This window comes from Elephas maximus, chromosome 17 (genome assembly GCF_024166365.1).
Source record: "Elephas maximus indicus isolate mEleMax1 chromosome 17, mEleMax1 primary haplotype, whole genome shotgun sequence".
NCBI classification, from domain to species: domain Eukaryota; kingdom Metazoa; phylum Chordata; class Mammalia; order Proboscidea; family Elephantidae; genus Elephas; species Elephas maximus.
The window spans coordinates 10,622,722-10,640,110 of record NC_064835.1 but is presented as its reverse complement, the minus strand read 5'-3'; the positions used below and the strand labels follow the sequence as shown (position 1 = coordinate 10,640,110).

At 45.4% G+C, this 17,389-nt stretch overlaps 1 protein-coding gene across 1 annotated transcript in view; it reads left to right on the top strand.

The window, feature by feature from the left end:
- The window catches only part of JAML (junction adhesion molecule like), a 35,286-nt gene extending 25,564 nt beyond the window's left edge, over positions 1 to 9,722 (top strand). The window contains exons 8-10 of the mRNA XM_049857117.1: positions 1,815 to 1,875; positions 4,353 to 4,439; positions 7,283 to 9,722. Coding sequence (XP_049713074.1) covers positions 1,815 to 1,875; positions 4,353 to 4,439; positions 7,283 to 7,333 — 199 coding nt within the window. The 3' untranslated portion in view covers positions 7,334 to 9,722. The remainder of the gene's footprint in view (positions 1 to 1,814; positions 1,876 to 4,352; positions 4,440 to 7,282) is intronic.
- The last annotated feature ends 7,667 nt before the right edge of the window (positions 9,723 to 17,389 follow it).

Below are 17,389 nucleotides of genomic sequence, written 5' to 3'. Positions count from 1 at the left end.
CATCTGTATGTAATGACAAGGGGTAGTGTTATAGAATATGTAGTATGATCTCATTTTTGAAAAATAAGAAAATTAAATAATGCTCACTTTAGCAGCATACATACTAAGTTATTTGTGTGAGTATACTTATGCTTGCACTGAGAGAAGTCTGGAAGGAAAATTCTAAAATGTTAATAACAGTGGTATTTGGGATAAAAGGGAAGGTGGGCCCAGCGGGGTGGGGAGTTTACTGGGTACATCGACTTCTAAGCATCTACATTTCTATATTATTTGAATTATTTTACAAAGAGAATATATAACTTTATAATCAATAAATACAATTAAAACATTTCTACTTTGGGACAAAAATTCTCTACGGTTTCTTTTCTAGCTTTAATCCTGATATGTATTTTAGCTTTACCTATAGGGTCGCAATGAGTCAGAATCGACTCGACGGCAGTGGGTTTTTTTTTTAGGCCATAAGAGAAAAAAAAGGAAGGCTCAGCTAGTGGCAAATACAGATAACAGATGATCAAGAGATCCAAGGCCAATGGCTGACCCTGGAAGGGGCCAGAGCTTGGGGTGTTTGTGTAAAGTGTTTGTGGAAATAATTCAATTTGGTCTCCACCCTTGCACTGGTGTCTTGCTGAGCTTCTGGTGCCCCCTGCTGGTTCAGTTACATCTCCTTAGTCCTTCTCAGGAATGCCGGGAAGATGATAAAGTGGACTGACCTCTAGAGAGACGCCACCTCAATACGTTTATGAACACCTAAAACATTCCTAGGACAGTGCAAGGTACTGACGGAGGGAGAGTTTCTAAAAGATTCTCAGGCTCATCAATTCTCATCTGTAAAATGCAGATGTCCCCAACCTCACACTGGTGTTGTGAAGATTAAATGTGATGGGATAGTACCTAGCACGTGCCTGGACCCAGGAGGGGCCCAAAAACCAAACCCATTGCCTTCAAGTCAGTTCGGATATAGGGCAGAGTAGAACTGCCCCACAGGGTTTCCAAAAAGCGGCTGCTGACCTTTTGGTTAACAGCCAGCCAAGCTCTTAACCACTGTGCATGTATGTTAATTTTATTCTCCTTTCCCTGAGCTGGCCTTGTAGACTGGTGACTAGGCCCTCACCTATGGGGCATGATTTTTGCCTGAAAGATCTCTAAAACGGGCAAAGTCTCTACAATTAAACATGTGGCCTAAAGTGCGGAAGTCCCAGGCATTTAGGCCCAAGTAAAAATCCTTTGAGTCAAGCGTGCTCCTGGACCAAGGACTTTTGCAAACCAGCTCTTTTAAAAAAGACAGAGGCATCCCTGGCAGTCAGGAGGGAGGGGTGCAGTTTTTCTTTGGGTTGGGTTTGCTGGAAGTTTTTCCAGTTCTCAAGGCGCTTGCATTCTCCCTGGGATCCCTGATGCTAGCCCAGAGCAGTGACGACAATGGGAAGCAGCTTACAGCAACTGCCAAAAACCAGGGGCTGCTGGTCACTGGGCACAGAGTGTCCCACCTTTAAAGATCTTCAGGGAAGGAGCCTAATCCCATGGCCTGTCTCTATTCAGTCACTTCAAATTGTTTCTCCTGTTCTGGACAGTTGGTTGATGGAGAAGCTGTTTTTCTGTCTAAGCTATCTCCACCTTGGCTTCTTGCCCTCCACTAGAAGATATGCATTCTCAGGTTTTGAGGTGAGCTGGGAAACACTGGCTGTAAGAATCTGGAACCACTAATCATTCCTCCTCCAGAGTCTCCCTCCTCGTAAACCTATATAGGGGTCCCAAGTTGGCACCTTTGAATGTACAGTGCTGGCTGGTTAATCCCACCTGCTTTTCATGCCTTGCAGTTCGGTGAATTCTACAACTCTGGTCAAAAACCTGGAGAACACAAAGAAAGCAGACCCAGAGGTAAGAGAAGAACTCTGCTGTTTTGCTGGTTGGCCCAGTGTGGGTATGTGATCCAGGTTGAAGCGAAGGTAGATGAAGTGATGTCCTCGTTCTCGGTGAACTGAGTTACCTGTCGTTAGGTCTCAGTACACAGGCCAGTGCCTGGCACAGAGTGGGCACTCAGGAAATCTTTATCATTGCAATACAAACCTCTGAGAGTGAAAGGAGGTGGGGTGGGGTGGGCTGGGCCAGGCCAGGGCAGTGGATTCCGGTAGCAGGCAGTGGATCCAGAGCACTGGACTTGGAGTTAGGAAGCCTGGGTTCAAGCCCGGCTCTGCCACCTCCCTGAGGGTCAGTTTTCTCATCAGTAGAAGGAGGATAAGGACAAAAATCTCTGCCTGCCTGCGTCACAGGGTTGTTTGTAAGGCTCAGAAAAAATGGTATTAAAGTGTTGTGTAATCTATAAGGCACTGTGTAAATAGAAGGGAGAATTATTATGATGCTTTCAGAAGCTAATGGTTCAGGTGAGATATTCAGGGACTGTATTAACTAACAAAGTACCACAAAGTGGGTGGCTTTAAAGGAATGGAAATGTATTGTCTCACGGTTCTGGCGACTAGGAGTCCAAATGGCCATGTTGGTCAGGTCGTGTCCCTCCGGAGGCTCTAGGAGAAGATCTTGTCTTGTCTCCTCCTAGCTCCTGGTAGCCCCAGGCATTCCTGGGCTTGTAGGTGTATCTTCACATGGCCATCCTTCCTTGCTCTCTGTCTGTCTTTTCTCCTCTTTTGAAGGATACCACGCAGGTGGGATTAGGACCCACCCCACCCCACTCTGACCTCATGCTAATTTACCTGATAACATCTGTAAAGACCCAAGTTCCAAACAAGGTCACATTTATAGTTCTCAGAGGTTAGGACTTCAACATATCTTTTTTGGGGACAAAATTCGATCTGTAACAGGGACCTTTAGAAAGAAAGGACCAAGAAGGACTTTTTCCTCCATACTAATTTGTAATGGAGCTATATAGAAGGGCTACTAAGGACTGAAAAGGAGTCCCTGGGTGGTACAAATGGTTAACAAGCTCAGCTGCTAACCTGAAGGTTGGAGGTTCGAGTCTACCCAGAGGCATCTTGGAAGAAAGGCCTGGCAATCTACTTCCGAAAACCAGCTATTGAAAACCCTATGGAGCACAGTTCTGTTCTGACACACGTGGGGTCACTGTGAGTCAGGGTCTACTTGGCAGCAACCGGTTTTTAAGGGTTGAGAAAATGGGTTCATTGCCTTGAAATCCTATTGCTTTTTCTTTTTTTCCCTCTCTTTTAACTTCTCTTTAAATAGCTACATTTCCATGTTTTGCACTGTGTCCCAAGAGTAAGATTTTCTCCCAGCTTGGTACAGGGGCCTCCAGAAGACCCAGGATTTCTCACTGGATGACATTGCTTCCCTGAACGGTGACAGGAATGTGAATCACAGAGCACCACTGACTTCACAGAAGTCAGGGTCACCAAGGGTCCCTGCCAGACATGCCCTGTGAGAGCCACAATGACAATTAGCTGCTGATTAAGGCCATCCTGCCGTGGATTCAGTTAGAAGGAAATAACCACAGAATACAAATGATTTGTCAAGATAAGGACTTCTTACTGCTACCTAAATGCCCCATCCAAACAAAGATGTTTGACTTAAAAAAAATCTTTGTTCTAGTCAAATATATAAAACAAAAAATTTGCCATTTTAACCATTTTCAAGTGTATAATTCAGTGACGTTAATTACATTCACAATATGGTGCAACATCACCACTGTCTATTTACAAAACTTTTCATCACCCCAAACATAAACACTGTACACGGTAAGCAATACCCATTGCTGTTGAGTTGATTCTGACTCATGGTGACCCCGCAGGAGAAGGGCTCCTTCCATTAGGCAATAACACCCCATTTTCTCTCTCCCCAGCCCTTAGTAACCACTAATCTACTTTTGTCTCTATGCGTTTGCCTGTTCTAGATATCTCATGGAAGCGGGATCATACAATATTTGTCCTTTTCTGACTGACTTATCTCACTCAGCCGAATGCTTTCACATTCCATCCGTGTCGCAGCGTGTATCAGAACTTCCTTTCTCTTTATGGTGACTAATACTCCATTGTTTGGATATAGCACATTTTGTTTATCCATTCGTCTGTTGCTGGACACTTGGGTTGTTTTCACCTTTTGCCTATTGTAAATAGTGCCGCAATGAACATTCATGTACGAGTACAATGTTTGGCTTTCAAAGCAAGGAATTTGGTTCATAAGATGGTGCTCTTTCCCAATGAGTTAATTTTCGAGGAGACTGAAAAATGAATTATCATTATAGATGATAACTCTCTAGCTTTCAATAACTCTCTGAATCTACTGGTATGGGTGGCTGATGCCCTGGAAATAGGAGTGATGTACTTTTTTCCAGACATAGAAGATTCCCTTGATTTTAAGAAACTTGTATGCCATTTTTTTCCCTCTAGAAACACGTTTACTCCTCGATAAGTACAAGGGAGGTGATCGAGGAAGAGGAATCGACTGGGAAATCAGAGGCCACCTACATGATCATGGTGAGAATGATTCTGGGTCACAAATGAGCTGGGTGTCTTAGAGGAGGAAGAAGGAGCTGGGAAGGTTACGGCCAACTCTTGGACAGACCATATGGCTAGGCCACCTGAGGAGGATGTTTGCTGAGGTCAGAGAGTTTTCTAAGTAGTAGGAGTGTCAAAGAAACTGAAGCCCTGATGAACGGAAGAGTAGTACAAACTCACCTTCACACCGACTCTTGAGGCTTAGGGGTCACTGCTGGAAACTGCTGATTGTAGTGGTAGAGGAGGCACCTTCATCCAGGGTAGGGAAAGTACTTCTGCCTTACCAGCACTATTTGCCGCAGAGTCGATTCGGACTCAAGGCGACCCCATGTGTGTCAGAGTAGAGCTGTGCCCCATAGGGTTTTAATGACTGATTTTTCGGAAGTCGATTGCCAGGCCTTTCTTTTGAGGTCCCTCTGGGTGGACTCAAACCTCCAGCCTTTCGGTTAGCAGCTGAGCGTGTTAACTGTTTGCACCACCCAGGAACTCCTGAGTGAATGAATACCAGATTCCACTTTCTACATCTCCCCTCAACATAACCTAGACTTTGGTAACCAGGCCAGTGACCCCCGGTTAAACACAATCTAATAATGAGAGCATGTTAAGATCCTTGGATAAGTGTTCCCTTGCAAGGAATTGTTTTCCTTTCTATCAAAAGGTCACAGTAGGGTCCTTTTCAACATTTATATTTTTTTAATTCCAGGACTTACTATACCTTGATGGAATAACTGCTAGGCAGGCTGCATGCTGAATTTCAATAGTAATATGGAGTCTGACTCATATTTTCTCCTGTACAGCAAGAGAGCACCTAAGTAAAGCACCTAGAAAAGGCACCTAGCAGTGGAGTGAGTAGGGGTAGGGACAAAAGGAGTTAGCTGGCAGTGAAAGTGATACTATTTGTAGACTAAGTATAGGCACCATGTCCGTGAAGGGAGCAACGTTTTGCTAGATGTAGGGAAGGTTGGCCCTTCTTGTTTGTGGAACGACTGTTTGTTCCCCTGGCACTGGCAGTGATGACACATGACTCCCAGCTGATGGTAGCAGGGAAAGGTTCTGCCAAGCAAGTGTGAGATCAGAGACCTGGCACGATTCCACCAAGTGAAACATTAGCTCCACTCTAAAGTTTCAGTTGATTATAGTAATTTTTCCGCCTACATCCTTTTTCCATTATTGCCATGTGATGCTGCACTAACTGCCAGCCCTCATCCTGGACCTCAGAGACCCGCTGATGCAGCTGCACTGTGGCTCCTGCTAAGTATTTCACCCACTTGGGTGTCACTGTTTGCAGAAAGTCTCTGAGATAGAGACGACGTAATAGTGACTTTGAAGCTACCTCCCTTATGTTCAGTGCTAAACCAAAACAAAACCCCTTGCGGTCAAGTCCGTTCCAACTCATGGTGACCCCATGAGTGTCAGAGTAGAACTGCACTCTATAGGGTTTTCAAAGGCGGTAACCTTATGGAAAGGTCCATGAGTGGTGCAAATGATTTGCACTTGATTACTAATCTAAAGGTTGGTGGTTCAAATCCAGTGGCACCACAGAAGAAAGGCCTGGCGATCTGCTTCCATAATGATTATAGCCAAGAATACCCAATGGAGCAATTCCACTTGGTAACACATAGAGTTGCCATGAGTTGAAATTGACTTGAGTGCAACAAGCTAATCTTATGGAAGTAGATTGCCAGGCCTTTCTTCCATGGCACAGCGGGGTGGATTTGAACTGCCAACCTTTCAGTTAGTAGCCAAGCACAAACCTTTTACATCACAGGTGCTTTCTATTTAAACTCTATGGAAAGCAGCGTCTCTGCCCTCTTGAAATGGATCAATAAATCAAGTGTGATGAGAGGCCAGGGCCACAAACTTAAAGGTCTTCAGGGACAGGTCAAATTATTTTAAAACACTATGTACCAAATTAAATAAGCCTGTGGGAGAATTCTGGCCTGCAGGCCACTAGTTTGAGACCTTAGGTATAGGGGTAAGGAAGAACCACTTGATTTTTCTGTTGAGTTGATTAATTTTTACTTAAACGAAGTTGTGCCATGCTGTTTCTGAGCCTGTACAGCACTGTGGTTAAGATCATAAACTTTGGAGTTGGACAGACATGGGTCTAAATCCTGATTCTGACTTTGCAGCTAGGTGCCCTTGGGCAGGTAACTTAGCTTCTTGAGCCTCAGTTTTCTCATCCTTAAAATGGGAATAATAATAACCTACATCCCAGATGATGAGGATCATTGGAGATAATGCGTGTGAAATTCAGTATTGGGCGGGATGCACGGAAAGAGCTCATTAAATGCTGTTATTATTGTTGTTGCTAGCTGCCATCAAGCTGGCCCCCAACTCATGGTGACCCCATCCATGCACAGTGAGATTGGATTGTTGTGATCCATAGGGTTTTTTTTGGCTGCTTTTTGGAAGCATATTGCCAGGACTTTCAGTCTAGTCCATCGTAGGCTGGAAACTGCTGAAACTTTCTCAGCATCGTAGTAACGTGGTAGCCTCCACTGACAGATGATGGGTGGTGAATGGGTATGAGGTACATTGGCTGGGAATCAAACTCAGGTCTCCTGCATGGAAGGCCAGCATTCTGTCACTGAACCACCACTGCCCCCTCAATAAATGGTAAACCAAACCAAACCAAACCCACTGCCATTGAGTTGATTCCGACTCATAGCGACCCTATAGGACAGAGTAGAACTGCCCCGTAGAGTTTCCCAGGAGTGCCTGGCAGATTCAAACTGCCAACCTTTTGGTTAGCAGCTGCTATTTTTTATTGAAATGCTTCTTACAAGTGTGCTTTGTTTCTTTTTTCCCTTCCTCCACAGCACCCCGTTTGGCCTTCTACGAGGTCAGCACAGAACAACCCACTTGAATGAAAGTCAACTGGGGGAATGCCAGAAACAGAGCAAGCTTTTTGAAAAGGAAGGAGCTTATCTATCTTTCCAAGCTTAGTGGAAGAGACTATCTACTCTGTGTGTCCTGAGCTGCAGTACCAGTTATTTCTGACCCCTTACCTCTCCCCCCTACAATTGTCCTCCTGCCTCATTACTTGGTCAAAGGACTAAAGATGGAGGGTTTGCAGCCTGGCAGAGAGACTGGACAGTTTTGGAGGAGCAAGCCCTAACAAGGGGAGGGTGAAACGTGGGCTTGGAGGCTCTGGTGTGGGGCATTGGTGCAGAGGAACCTGACGGAGCTGTTGCACTGGCCTTAGGCACGCTGTTGGATGAGACCCTTCACTCGGACAGTGTTCTTTGTGGATGAGCTATTGGGAAGAATCAAAGAGATATAAAAACTAACCCTAATGCTTCTTTTGATAAGTTAGCCCTAAATAAATGAGGTTTGTGTAAACCATCCATTTTTGATGTCCTGGCTGAGGGACAAGTGGAGTCATGATGAAGAATTTACGGTAGGAAACTCCTATAGCTGAAGTTCCTCAAAGACAGCCGTGCTGTGGCTTAACACATTGGGGGTTGGTTTTGGTCTTGGGAATGGGAAATTTTCAGGGGCAAAAGGATCAGAAATGGGGTAGGAACACAGCTCTAGGATTCAACCCAGAAAGGAGTTCTTAATTCTGGCTGGGTATCAGAATTGCCAGTGCCTTTTTACTGGGCTTCACCTGGTTTGGAATTCTTAGGTAGAGCTTGGACATCTGGGTTTTTTTTAAAGTGATACTCTTGGGTTGCCAAAGTGAAGAGCCACTGATTTAACTCTTGTTCTGAAATGTGAGGTTCCTATACTTTTTGGTTACTATTGCAAGATTTGATAAGGTTGGTCTTAAAGGATCCTAGGAACTCCGTTCCTAACCTCCAGGGATCAGCTTGAGCTCAGCTCAGGTCTCCTCTCCTTGATGCCCTCAGGTATCTGCTCATTCTCTCTCTCCCTTCCTTCTCATTTAGCCATTCAGGGGTGGATAAAGAGGTAGGCTTTTCTGGTTCTGCAATTTCTAATCTAATCTCAAGTAGAGCTGCATTTTTCTTAAAAATAATTTTTATTGCGCTTTAAGTGAAAGTTTGCAAATTAAGTCAGTCTCTCACATATAAATTTATGTGCACCTTACTACATTACTCCCATTTACTCTCCCTAATGAGTCAAAAACAAAATTTTTTTTTTTTAATGAGTCAGCCCACTCTCTCTCTCTAGTCTCTCCTTTTGTGACCATTTTGCCAGTTTTTAACCCCCTCTACCCTCCCATCTCCCCTCCAGGCAGGAGATGCCAACATAGTTTCAAGTGTCCACGTGGTGCAAGTAGCTCACTCCTCATCAACATCTCTCTCCAACCCATTGTCCAGTCCAATCATGTCTGATGAGTTGGCTTCAGGAATGATTCCTGTCCTCGGCCAACAGAAGGTTTGCGGACCCTGACTGCCGGGGTCCTTCTAGCATCAGTCAGACCGTTAAGTCTGGTCCTTTTATGAGAATTTGGGGTCTGCATCCCACTGCTGTTCTGCTCCCTCAGGGGTTCTCTGTTGTGTTCTCTGTCAGGGCAGTCATAGGTTGTGGCCAGGCACCATCTAGTTCTTCTGGTCTCAGGATGATGTAAGTCTCTAGTTCATGTAGCCCTTTCTGTCTCTTGGGCTCACAGTTATCTTGTGAGCTTGGTGTTCTTCATTCTCCTTTGACCCAGGGGGGTTGAGACTCATTGATGCATCTTAGATGGCCACTTGCTAATGTTTAAGACCCCAGACGCCACACTGCAAAGTGGGATGCAGAATATTTTCTTAATAGATTTTATTTTGCCAATTGACTTAGATGGCCCCTGAAGCCATAGTCCCCAAACCCCTACCCCTGCTTTGCTGACCTTCGAAGAACTCAGTTTATTCAGGAAAGTTCTTTGCTTTTGGTTTAGTCCAGTTGTGTTGACCTCCCCTGTATTGAGTGTTGTCCTTCCCTTCACCTAAAGTGGGTCTTATCTACTCTGTAGTCAGTAGATAACCCTTCTCCCACCCTCCCTCCGTCCCTCCCCCCTCTTGTAGGCACAAAAGAGTGTGTTCTTCTCAGTTTAAACTAATTCTCAAGATCTTATAATAGTGATCTTATACAATATTTGTCCTTTTCCAACTAATTTCTCTCAGCATAATGCCTTCCAGGTTCCTCCATGTTATGAAATGTTTCACAGATTCCTCACTATTCTTTATCGATGTGTAGTATTCCATTGTGTGAATATACGATAATTTATTTATCCGTTCATCCGTTGATGAGTACCTTGGTTGCTTCCATCTTTTTGCTATTGTAAACAGAGCTGCAATAAACATGGGTGTGCATTTATCTGTTCGTGTAAAGGCTCTTATTTCTCTAGGATATATTCCGAGTGGGTGCATTTTTTTTTAAAACTTTTTCTGAATTTTATTTGTTTTGTTGTTGAAAATGTACACAGCAAAACACACATCAATTCAACAGTTTCTACATGTACAATTTTTAGTGACATTGCTTACATTCTTCGAATCGTGCAACCATTCTCACCCCCCTTTTCTGAATTGTTCCTTTTTTTCATTAACATAAACTCACTGCCCCCTAAGGTTCCTAATTGATCTTTTTGAGTTGCTGTTGTTAATTTGATCCCATATAGATAGTTCTTAGGGGCTGCATTTAAAATTTTTTGTTTTTTGTACTTTAGATGACGGTTTACAGAACAAGCTAGTTTCTCATTAAACAGTTAGTATACATATTGTTTTATGACACTGGTTAACAGCCACAAGACATGTCAACCCTCTCCCTTCTCGACCTCGGGTTCCCTATTACCAGCTTTCCTGTCCCCTCCTGCCTTCTAGTCCTTGCCCCTGGGCTGGTGTGCCCCTTTAGTCTCGTTTTATTTTATGGGCCTGTCCAATCTTTGGCTGACGGTTGAATCACAGCAGTGACATCATTACTGAGCTAAAAGGGTGTCCGGGGGCCATACTCTTGGGGCTTCATCAGTCTCTGTCAGGTCAGTAAGTCTGGTCTTTTTTTGTGAGTTAAAGTTTTGTTCTACATTTTTCTGCAGCTCTGTCCGGGACCCACTATCGTGATCCCTGTCAGGGCAGTCAGTGGTGGTAGCCGAGCACCATCTAGTTGTCCTGACCTCAGTCTGATGGAGGCCATGGTGGTTGTGGTCTATTAGTTAGGGGCTGCATTTTTGAAGAAGTCTCCTAACTCTTCCAACATTAGGACCCTTTCATAGCATACCCATTGTTAACTTCTTTCTTTTTCATCAGTGGTTCTTGGAATTCCACTTGGAGGCCTGTAGCCTCTTTTTGTTCTCATTCAACTGTGGCTGAGGCATTCAGTGTTTCCTTCTTACCTGTTAGCTCTAAATATGGAGTTTGCCAATAATTTACAATAAGAGCACTGAAGGCAATATCCTGTCCAAGACTTCATATGGGAGAGAAGACATGTATTGGCATACAAGTAGTAGAGGGGGAGGGAGGAGTTTCACCTTCTGAGGATTCTTGGAGAGGAAGTGGTTTAATTTCTGGGCTATTAAGTAACGTTCTCTCCTGGCCTAAGGGGCCCCTTTCTACTTCCTCAAATATTGTATGCATAGGAGGATGGCCTACAGGGTACAGAGCTAGGGGGATGGATGGGGATTTTACACAGGGTGGCTCTGAGTCTCAACTCAAAGTTGGATTCCCCCCCCCCCGGGACTGAGAAGATCATTGGGATAAGAGCTGGAGGAAGGGGTGGGCAGCTTATTCACATGTTCCTGCAGAGGGTGCTTTGCCAGGGAGAGTGTGGGTATACCCCTCAGAGTCTGGTGTGCCCAAATTTGAATCTGACTCATTCAGAGTTTGACTTCCATTCTAAGTTCAGTAGTTGTGACTGGCGGGAAGAAGAGGAAGCCCACCTCTCTCTCCCCTTACCCCCACAAGCCTTCCTCATATATGCAGGCTTGGAGTCAAGGTTGAGGGTGGACTTGCAGCTATCACATGCTAATTTTGGCCCAAACCAAAACCAAGCCTTCAGGGGACCTTGGAAGAGACCTGCTTGCACACTCATGCCCTTCTCCTAGAGATAAACAAAAACCAAACCAGTTGCTGCCTGAGTTGACTCATGGTGACCCCATGTGTGTCAAAGTAGAATTGTGCTCCATAGGGCTTTCAATGGCTGTGATTTTTTGGAAGTAGAACACCTTTCTTCTGAGCTGCCTATGGGTGGACTTGAACCTCCAATCTTCTGGTTGGCAGCCGAGTGCTTAACCATTTGTGCCACCTAGGGACTCCCTCCTAGAGGTAGCTGTCCATTTAATCCAGGAATATGAAGGCATAGGTGTCATGGATTGAATTGTGTCCTTCCCAAATATCTGGCATCTTGGCTAGGTCATGATTTGCTTGTATGACTGTATGATTGTCTTTCATTTTATCTTCTGATGTGATTTCCTTATGTGTTGTAAATCCTATCAACTATGATGTAATAAGATGGATTAGTGGCAGTTATATTGATGAGGTCTACAAGATTAGGTAGTGTCTTAAGCCAATCTCTTTTGAGATATAAAAGAGAGAAGTGAGCAGAGACCTGGGAACCTCATACCACCAAGAAAGCAGCACCAGGAGCACAATGCATCTTTCGGACCTGAGGTTCCTGTGCTGAGATGCTGCCAGACCAAGGGAAGGCTGATGATAAGAACCCTCCTACAGAGCTGACAGAGAGATAAAGCCTCCCCTTGGAGCCGGTGCCCTGAATTTGGACTTCTAGACTACTGGACTGTGAGAGAATAAACTTCTCTTTGTTAAAGCCATCTACTTGTGGTATTTCTGTGATAGCAGCACTAGATAATTAAGACAATAGGGTATAGGGAATGGGCTTCAAAGTCAAACAGACTGATCAAATCCTGGCCCTGCCTCTTACTCTTCGGTATTATAAAGTTTACTTAAATTCATTAAGGCTGTTTTCCCTATATATAGAATGGAGGCTCAGGACTTTTCGTGATGATTAAATGAGGTAATTTAGGGGAGAGTGTCTGGTCTGAGTCCTCCATCCATTTCAAATGTGTCTTCCCCATTTGGATTTATCTTCCCAGCTCCTGGGACTCAGCTCCTGGCTCTTCTAGCTTCGCTAGCCAGTCAGCTCTATTAAGTCTGATAACATAATTAAGCAGTGTGGGTGACAACGTCCTCTGGTGAGTCAGTCCTCATCTTTTGTTAATTTTTATTTCTATGGGCAGGAAGCTCTTTAATCCAAAATACCTAAATCCTTCTCCCCATCCAAAGTGTTAGGAAGCTGGGCTTAGAGGGATAACATTCTAAAGGGCAGGAAATCTATTGGAGAGTGAGCAAGCTGGATCTCCTTGCAGTCCAGCCTCTAGCAAGCAGTCTTCTTACCTGAATTTGCAGTATGCTATTTTTTTTTTTTTTATGTCCCTGGAACACCAGATGCTCCCGTATTCCAAAGTTTCCAGAAGTATGAAGGCATTTGCAAACAGAAGGTAGCTCCAGGCGGAGGCGGCTGAGCCACCCATGAATAACAGAGAACTAAATGGCTTCAGAGTTGGGCTCTTGGAATTGAAAACAGTTCAGCTTGCCTATAGAGATCTGAAGAAGATGTGCTTCCTTTAAAAGGTTACAGCCTTCTCCCAGCCTTTCAATCTTTTGTTTCTCCCCGCCACCCCGCTTTTTTTTTTTCTTTCATTTTTGGCTAGTGAGTATGCTTACATGTCTACATTGACAGTTTTCTTTGATAAAAAACTAGCTATCTTTTCCATCGTGTGTGGCACCTCCAGCTTTTATGTGTGTGTATGTATGCTTATAGGGAGTCATGTTGCCACTGAATTTGCTGTTACTGAGAGTCAAAGAACCTAAGATTGTAAGTTTTCTCCCAATGTAGACCAGTTATTCTCTTACTGAGAGTCAACAAAGCTTCTCAGGACCACTGACCTTCTGACCTGGCCTGCTGTTTTGTAGATGTGATCTGGTCTTCTTGCTACAAGTGAGATCAGGCAATCCATTACCACTTCTGTAAATCCCTACCGTCAAAACATCTCTTCATCAGAAAATAAGGGAACTCAGAGCTCTCTCAGAATAGCTAAGAACTTTCTTACCTCATGTCTGGTGAGAGAAATAGTAATTTACCTGTTCTAGAACCTTCAAAGGCACCTGTCTGCACTCTGAGTTGTGTGTTCACAGCCTTCTGTTCCGGCTTCACCTTGTCTGCCTATTTCTTCATGACAGCATCCCTCGCTCCGAATACCTGTGTCCTTCCTGCTTCTGTACCTTTGTGCCTGGTACTCCTTTGCCTGAAATGCCCTTCTCCTTCTTGCCTGTCCAAGGCTGTACTGAGTCCTACCTAGGAGATCCCCTATTTCTCACATCTTCCTGGAGGTCTCTACACTTGATCAGATTTTATCTTCTTGTCCTCTAATTGTTTTATGGGTGTGTTAGTCATCTAGTGCTGCTACAAAAGAAATACCACAAGTGGATGGCTTCAACTAAGAGAAGTCCATTCTCCCACAGTCCAGCAGGCCAGAAGTCTGAATCCGGGGCATTGGGTCCAGAGAAATAGCCCCTCTCCCGTCGTCTCTGGAGGAAGGTCACCATCGTCAGTCTTCCCCTGGTCTGGGAGCATCTCAGTGCAGGAACCTCAGGTCCAAAGGACTGCTCCCAGTGCTGCCCTCTTGGTGGCATGAGGTTCTCCAACTCTCTGCTTGCTTCCCTTTCCTTTTGTCTCTTATAAGACAAAAGGTGGTGCAGGCCACACCCCAGGGGAACTCCCTTTACATTGGATCATAGTAAGGGTGTTAAAATCCCACCCTAATCCTCTTTAACATAAAATTATAACCACGAAATGGAGGACGATCACACAATACTGGGAATCATGGCCCAGCCAAATTCACAGACACATTTTTGGGGGACATAATTCAATCCATGACAATGGGTGTGAGGCTTTATTTTCCCTTAGAGATCCTGCTTTAGGCCTCTGATCTTTGCAGAAAAAAGTCACTCAATGGCCTATTCAATGTCCCAGTGTGGGACTCAGAGGAGGTGTGTAACAGTCCTTGTTGAATGGAATTCCTCAGCAGTGGAGCTGGAACTGCACATACTGGTAGCTGCAGACCTGGTTCACAGTCCCAGCTTGACCACACCTTGGCTGGGTAAGGTCAACCAAAAACCAAAACCAAACTTGCCGCCATCGAGAGTCGATTCTGACTCATTGCGAACCTATAGGACAGAGTAGGACTGCTCTATAGGGTTCCCGAGGCTGTAAATCATTACAGAACCAGACTGTCACACCTTTCTCCCATGAAGCGATTGGTGGATTTGAACCACCACCTTTTAGATAGCAGCCCAGCTCTTTAACCACTGCACCACTAGGCTCCTGTCTGGCCCATAAAACCCCATAGAGGACATAAAATAGATCTATGGTTTGTTGATAGAGGGAACTGATAAATAAATGACTGGATGCACCCAGTGTTATACGAGAACAGAGAAAAGGTATTTAGACGGTCAGGAGTAAGGTGACTTTGGAGATTTTTGAAGAAAGACTAGGAAGGAGATGGCTGTGCAGGCAAGAGAGGAAGGACATTCCTAGAAAATGGAGCTGCAAGTGCAAAGACACAAAGTTGAAGCCGTATGTGGGGACAGAGAAACCTCAGTGGTGATAAAATGGCCGAGAAGAGGTGAGTGAAATGAACCCCTGTCTGGTTATCCCTGGGCAGGTTGATGTTTGTTTAGCAGCTCACCAAGGCCAGCATTCAATCCTAGGTGTGTCCTTGTTACCTTCCCCACGGAGCCGCTCCTCCCTGCCAGGCCTCCAGATCTTGGCTGCTCCTTGCTTCTTGCAGATGGTGAGCAAGCCTTTTGATACTGGTTGCAAGCAGCGCCTCTGAAAATTTAAGGTGCTCCAGAATCACCTGGAGACCTCATTAAAATCCAGATTGTAATCCCTGGTGATATAGTAGTTAAGAGCTATGGCTGCTAACCAGAAGGCTGGCAGTTTGAATCCACCAGGTGCTCCTCGGAAACCCTTATGGGTCAGTTCGACTCTGTCCTTTAGGGTTGCTATGAGTCAAAATCGACTGGATGGCAAGGGGTTTGATTTGTTTTTTTGGGGGGGGGGCGCTGGGGCCAGTAATTCTGCATTTCTAACAAACTCCCAGGTGACCTGATGATGCTGGGTTGGGGACCACACTTTGGGAAGTGAAGGAAGTTCAAGGCAACTCTGTCTAAGAAGGACTTCTGCAGCCTCAAGTAGGCATCCCAAAGGCAAAAGGAAACTACTTTCCTTTGGCTTATTCGTAACACTGCACCTCCCAGCATGGTATGTAATTTAAGTATTGTCTCATAAAATCTTCAGTGATAAATGGCACCAGGAAGAAACGCCAAAACCTCAGGACTTCACTCCCAAAATAGCCCATCTCTGATACTGGTGTCTCCATTCTGTAAAACACCTCTTGAGTCTGCTTCCCAGGCCTTTTTCGGTTTCTTGGGAAGGCTTTGTCTTTTGGAGCAAATGGGCAGTTGTAGGCTTAAGTGGGCTGTGGGGAGGTTCTGGGATAGCTCTCACCTCGCAAGGGGCCCTTGTCCCTGATCCAGCTCCTTCTGACCTGGAGGGCTGAGTCAGACAAAGTCTTGTCTGTTATGAATCTGTATACCTGGTTTATCTTAGTCAGATCCTGGGTAGAAGCAGAGGAATTTTGAGTCCATTTCTCGCCTCAGGTGCCCCCAAAATAGACACTTTCGGGCCTAGGATGGGGCCGGTTAGCGGTTTTCTCCAGTTTCTGGGCCTCGGTAGACACCCTCGGCTGCATTAAGAAAAAGGACGAGGCCGGCAATGTCAAACCAAAAATCTGTGGCACCTGGCACGTGGCTGCGGCAGCACGGGCAAAGTGCTGCAGAGTGGGACCTGGCAGGGCCAAGCCAAAGCGAGTGTGGGGCGCGGGCTTGTGCCAGTCTGCCCCTCCGGGCACACCTGTGAGCTGGGCAGCCGCTGACGGTGCAGGAGGCTTCAGGGCCTGCTGGGGGTGGGGAGGCAGCCGGGCCATGGGCAGGGAAGACGCTACTCCCCTTCTCTGGTTTTCTCTCCTAGCTCTGTGCATGGTCCAGAGCACCTCTGTCCACCCTCAGCCTTCAGGCAGCTCTGTGCCAAGCTCTGGCCCACACTGCCCTTTCCCAGCCTAGAACAGCTGCCTGCAGGCCCCTTCCTAAAGCCAAATTTCACCTATTCATTCACTCTCCGGATTCCCTAATTCAGGCATACCCCTGGGCGTTATTCATCACCTGTGTATTATGACCGTCTACAGGAGCGGTGCTGGACTCCTATTTTGTTCTTTCACAGCCAGCCTTCTCGCTCTTTCTGTAAATCCTCACCGAGCCTAACAGCTTCATGGGTATTCCTAGTCCTCTCTTGCCAGCTCTTCCGTGAACAACTCTTGGTAGGTGTAACGTCCCCTCCCATTGATGAGAGTAGTGTCTCATCAAGCAGATGAGAAGCAGTGTGGAATACTGGAAATACTCCAGGGTTTTCTTCTTTGGAACCACATATCCTGGTTCTGGCTCTGCTAGTAATTACCTTATACGTATAAACTTGGGTGGGTTAAGCTCTCTGAGCCTTTGTTTGCTCACGTTGTTGCTGTTAGGTGCCATCAAATAGGTTCCAACTCATAGCAAGCCTATGTTCGACAGAATGAAACACTGCCTGGTCCCGCACCATCTCCACAATTGTTGCTACGCTTGAGCCCATTGTTGCAGCCACAGCGTCAGTCCATTGCGTTGAGGGTCTTCCTCTTTTTCACTGACCCTGTACTTTACCTAGCATGATGTCCTTCTCCAGGGACTGATCCCTCCTGATAACATGTCCAAAGTATGTGAGATGCAGTCTTACCATCTTTGTGTCTAAGGAGGATTCTGGTTGTATTTCTTCCAAGACAGATTTGTTTGTTCTTTTGGCAGTCCGTGGTATAGTCAATATTCTTTGCCAACACACTTCAAAGGTATCAGCTCTTCTTTGGTCTTCCTTATTCACTG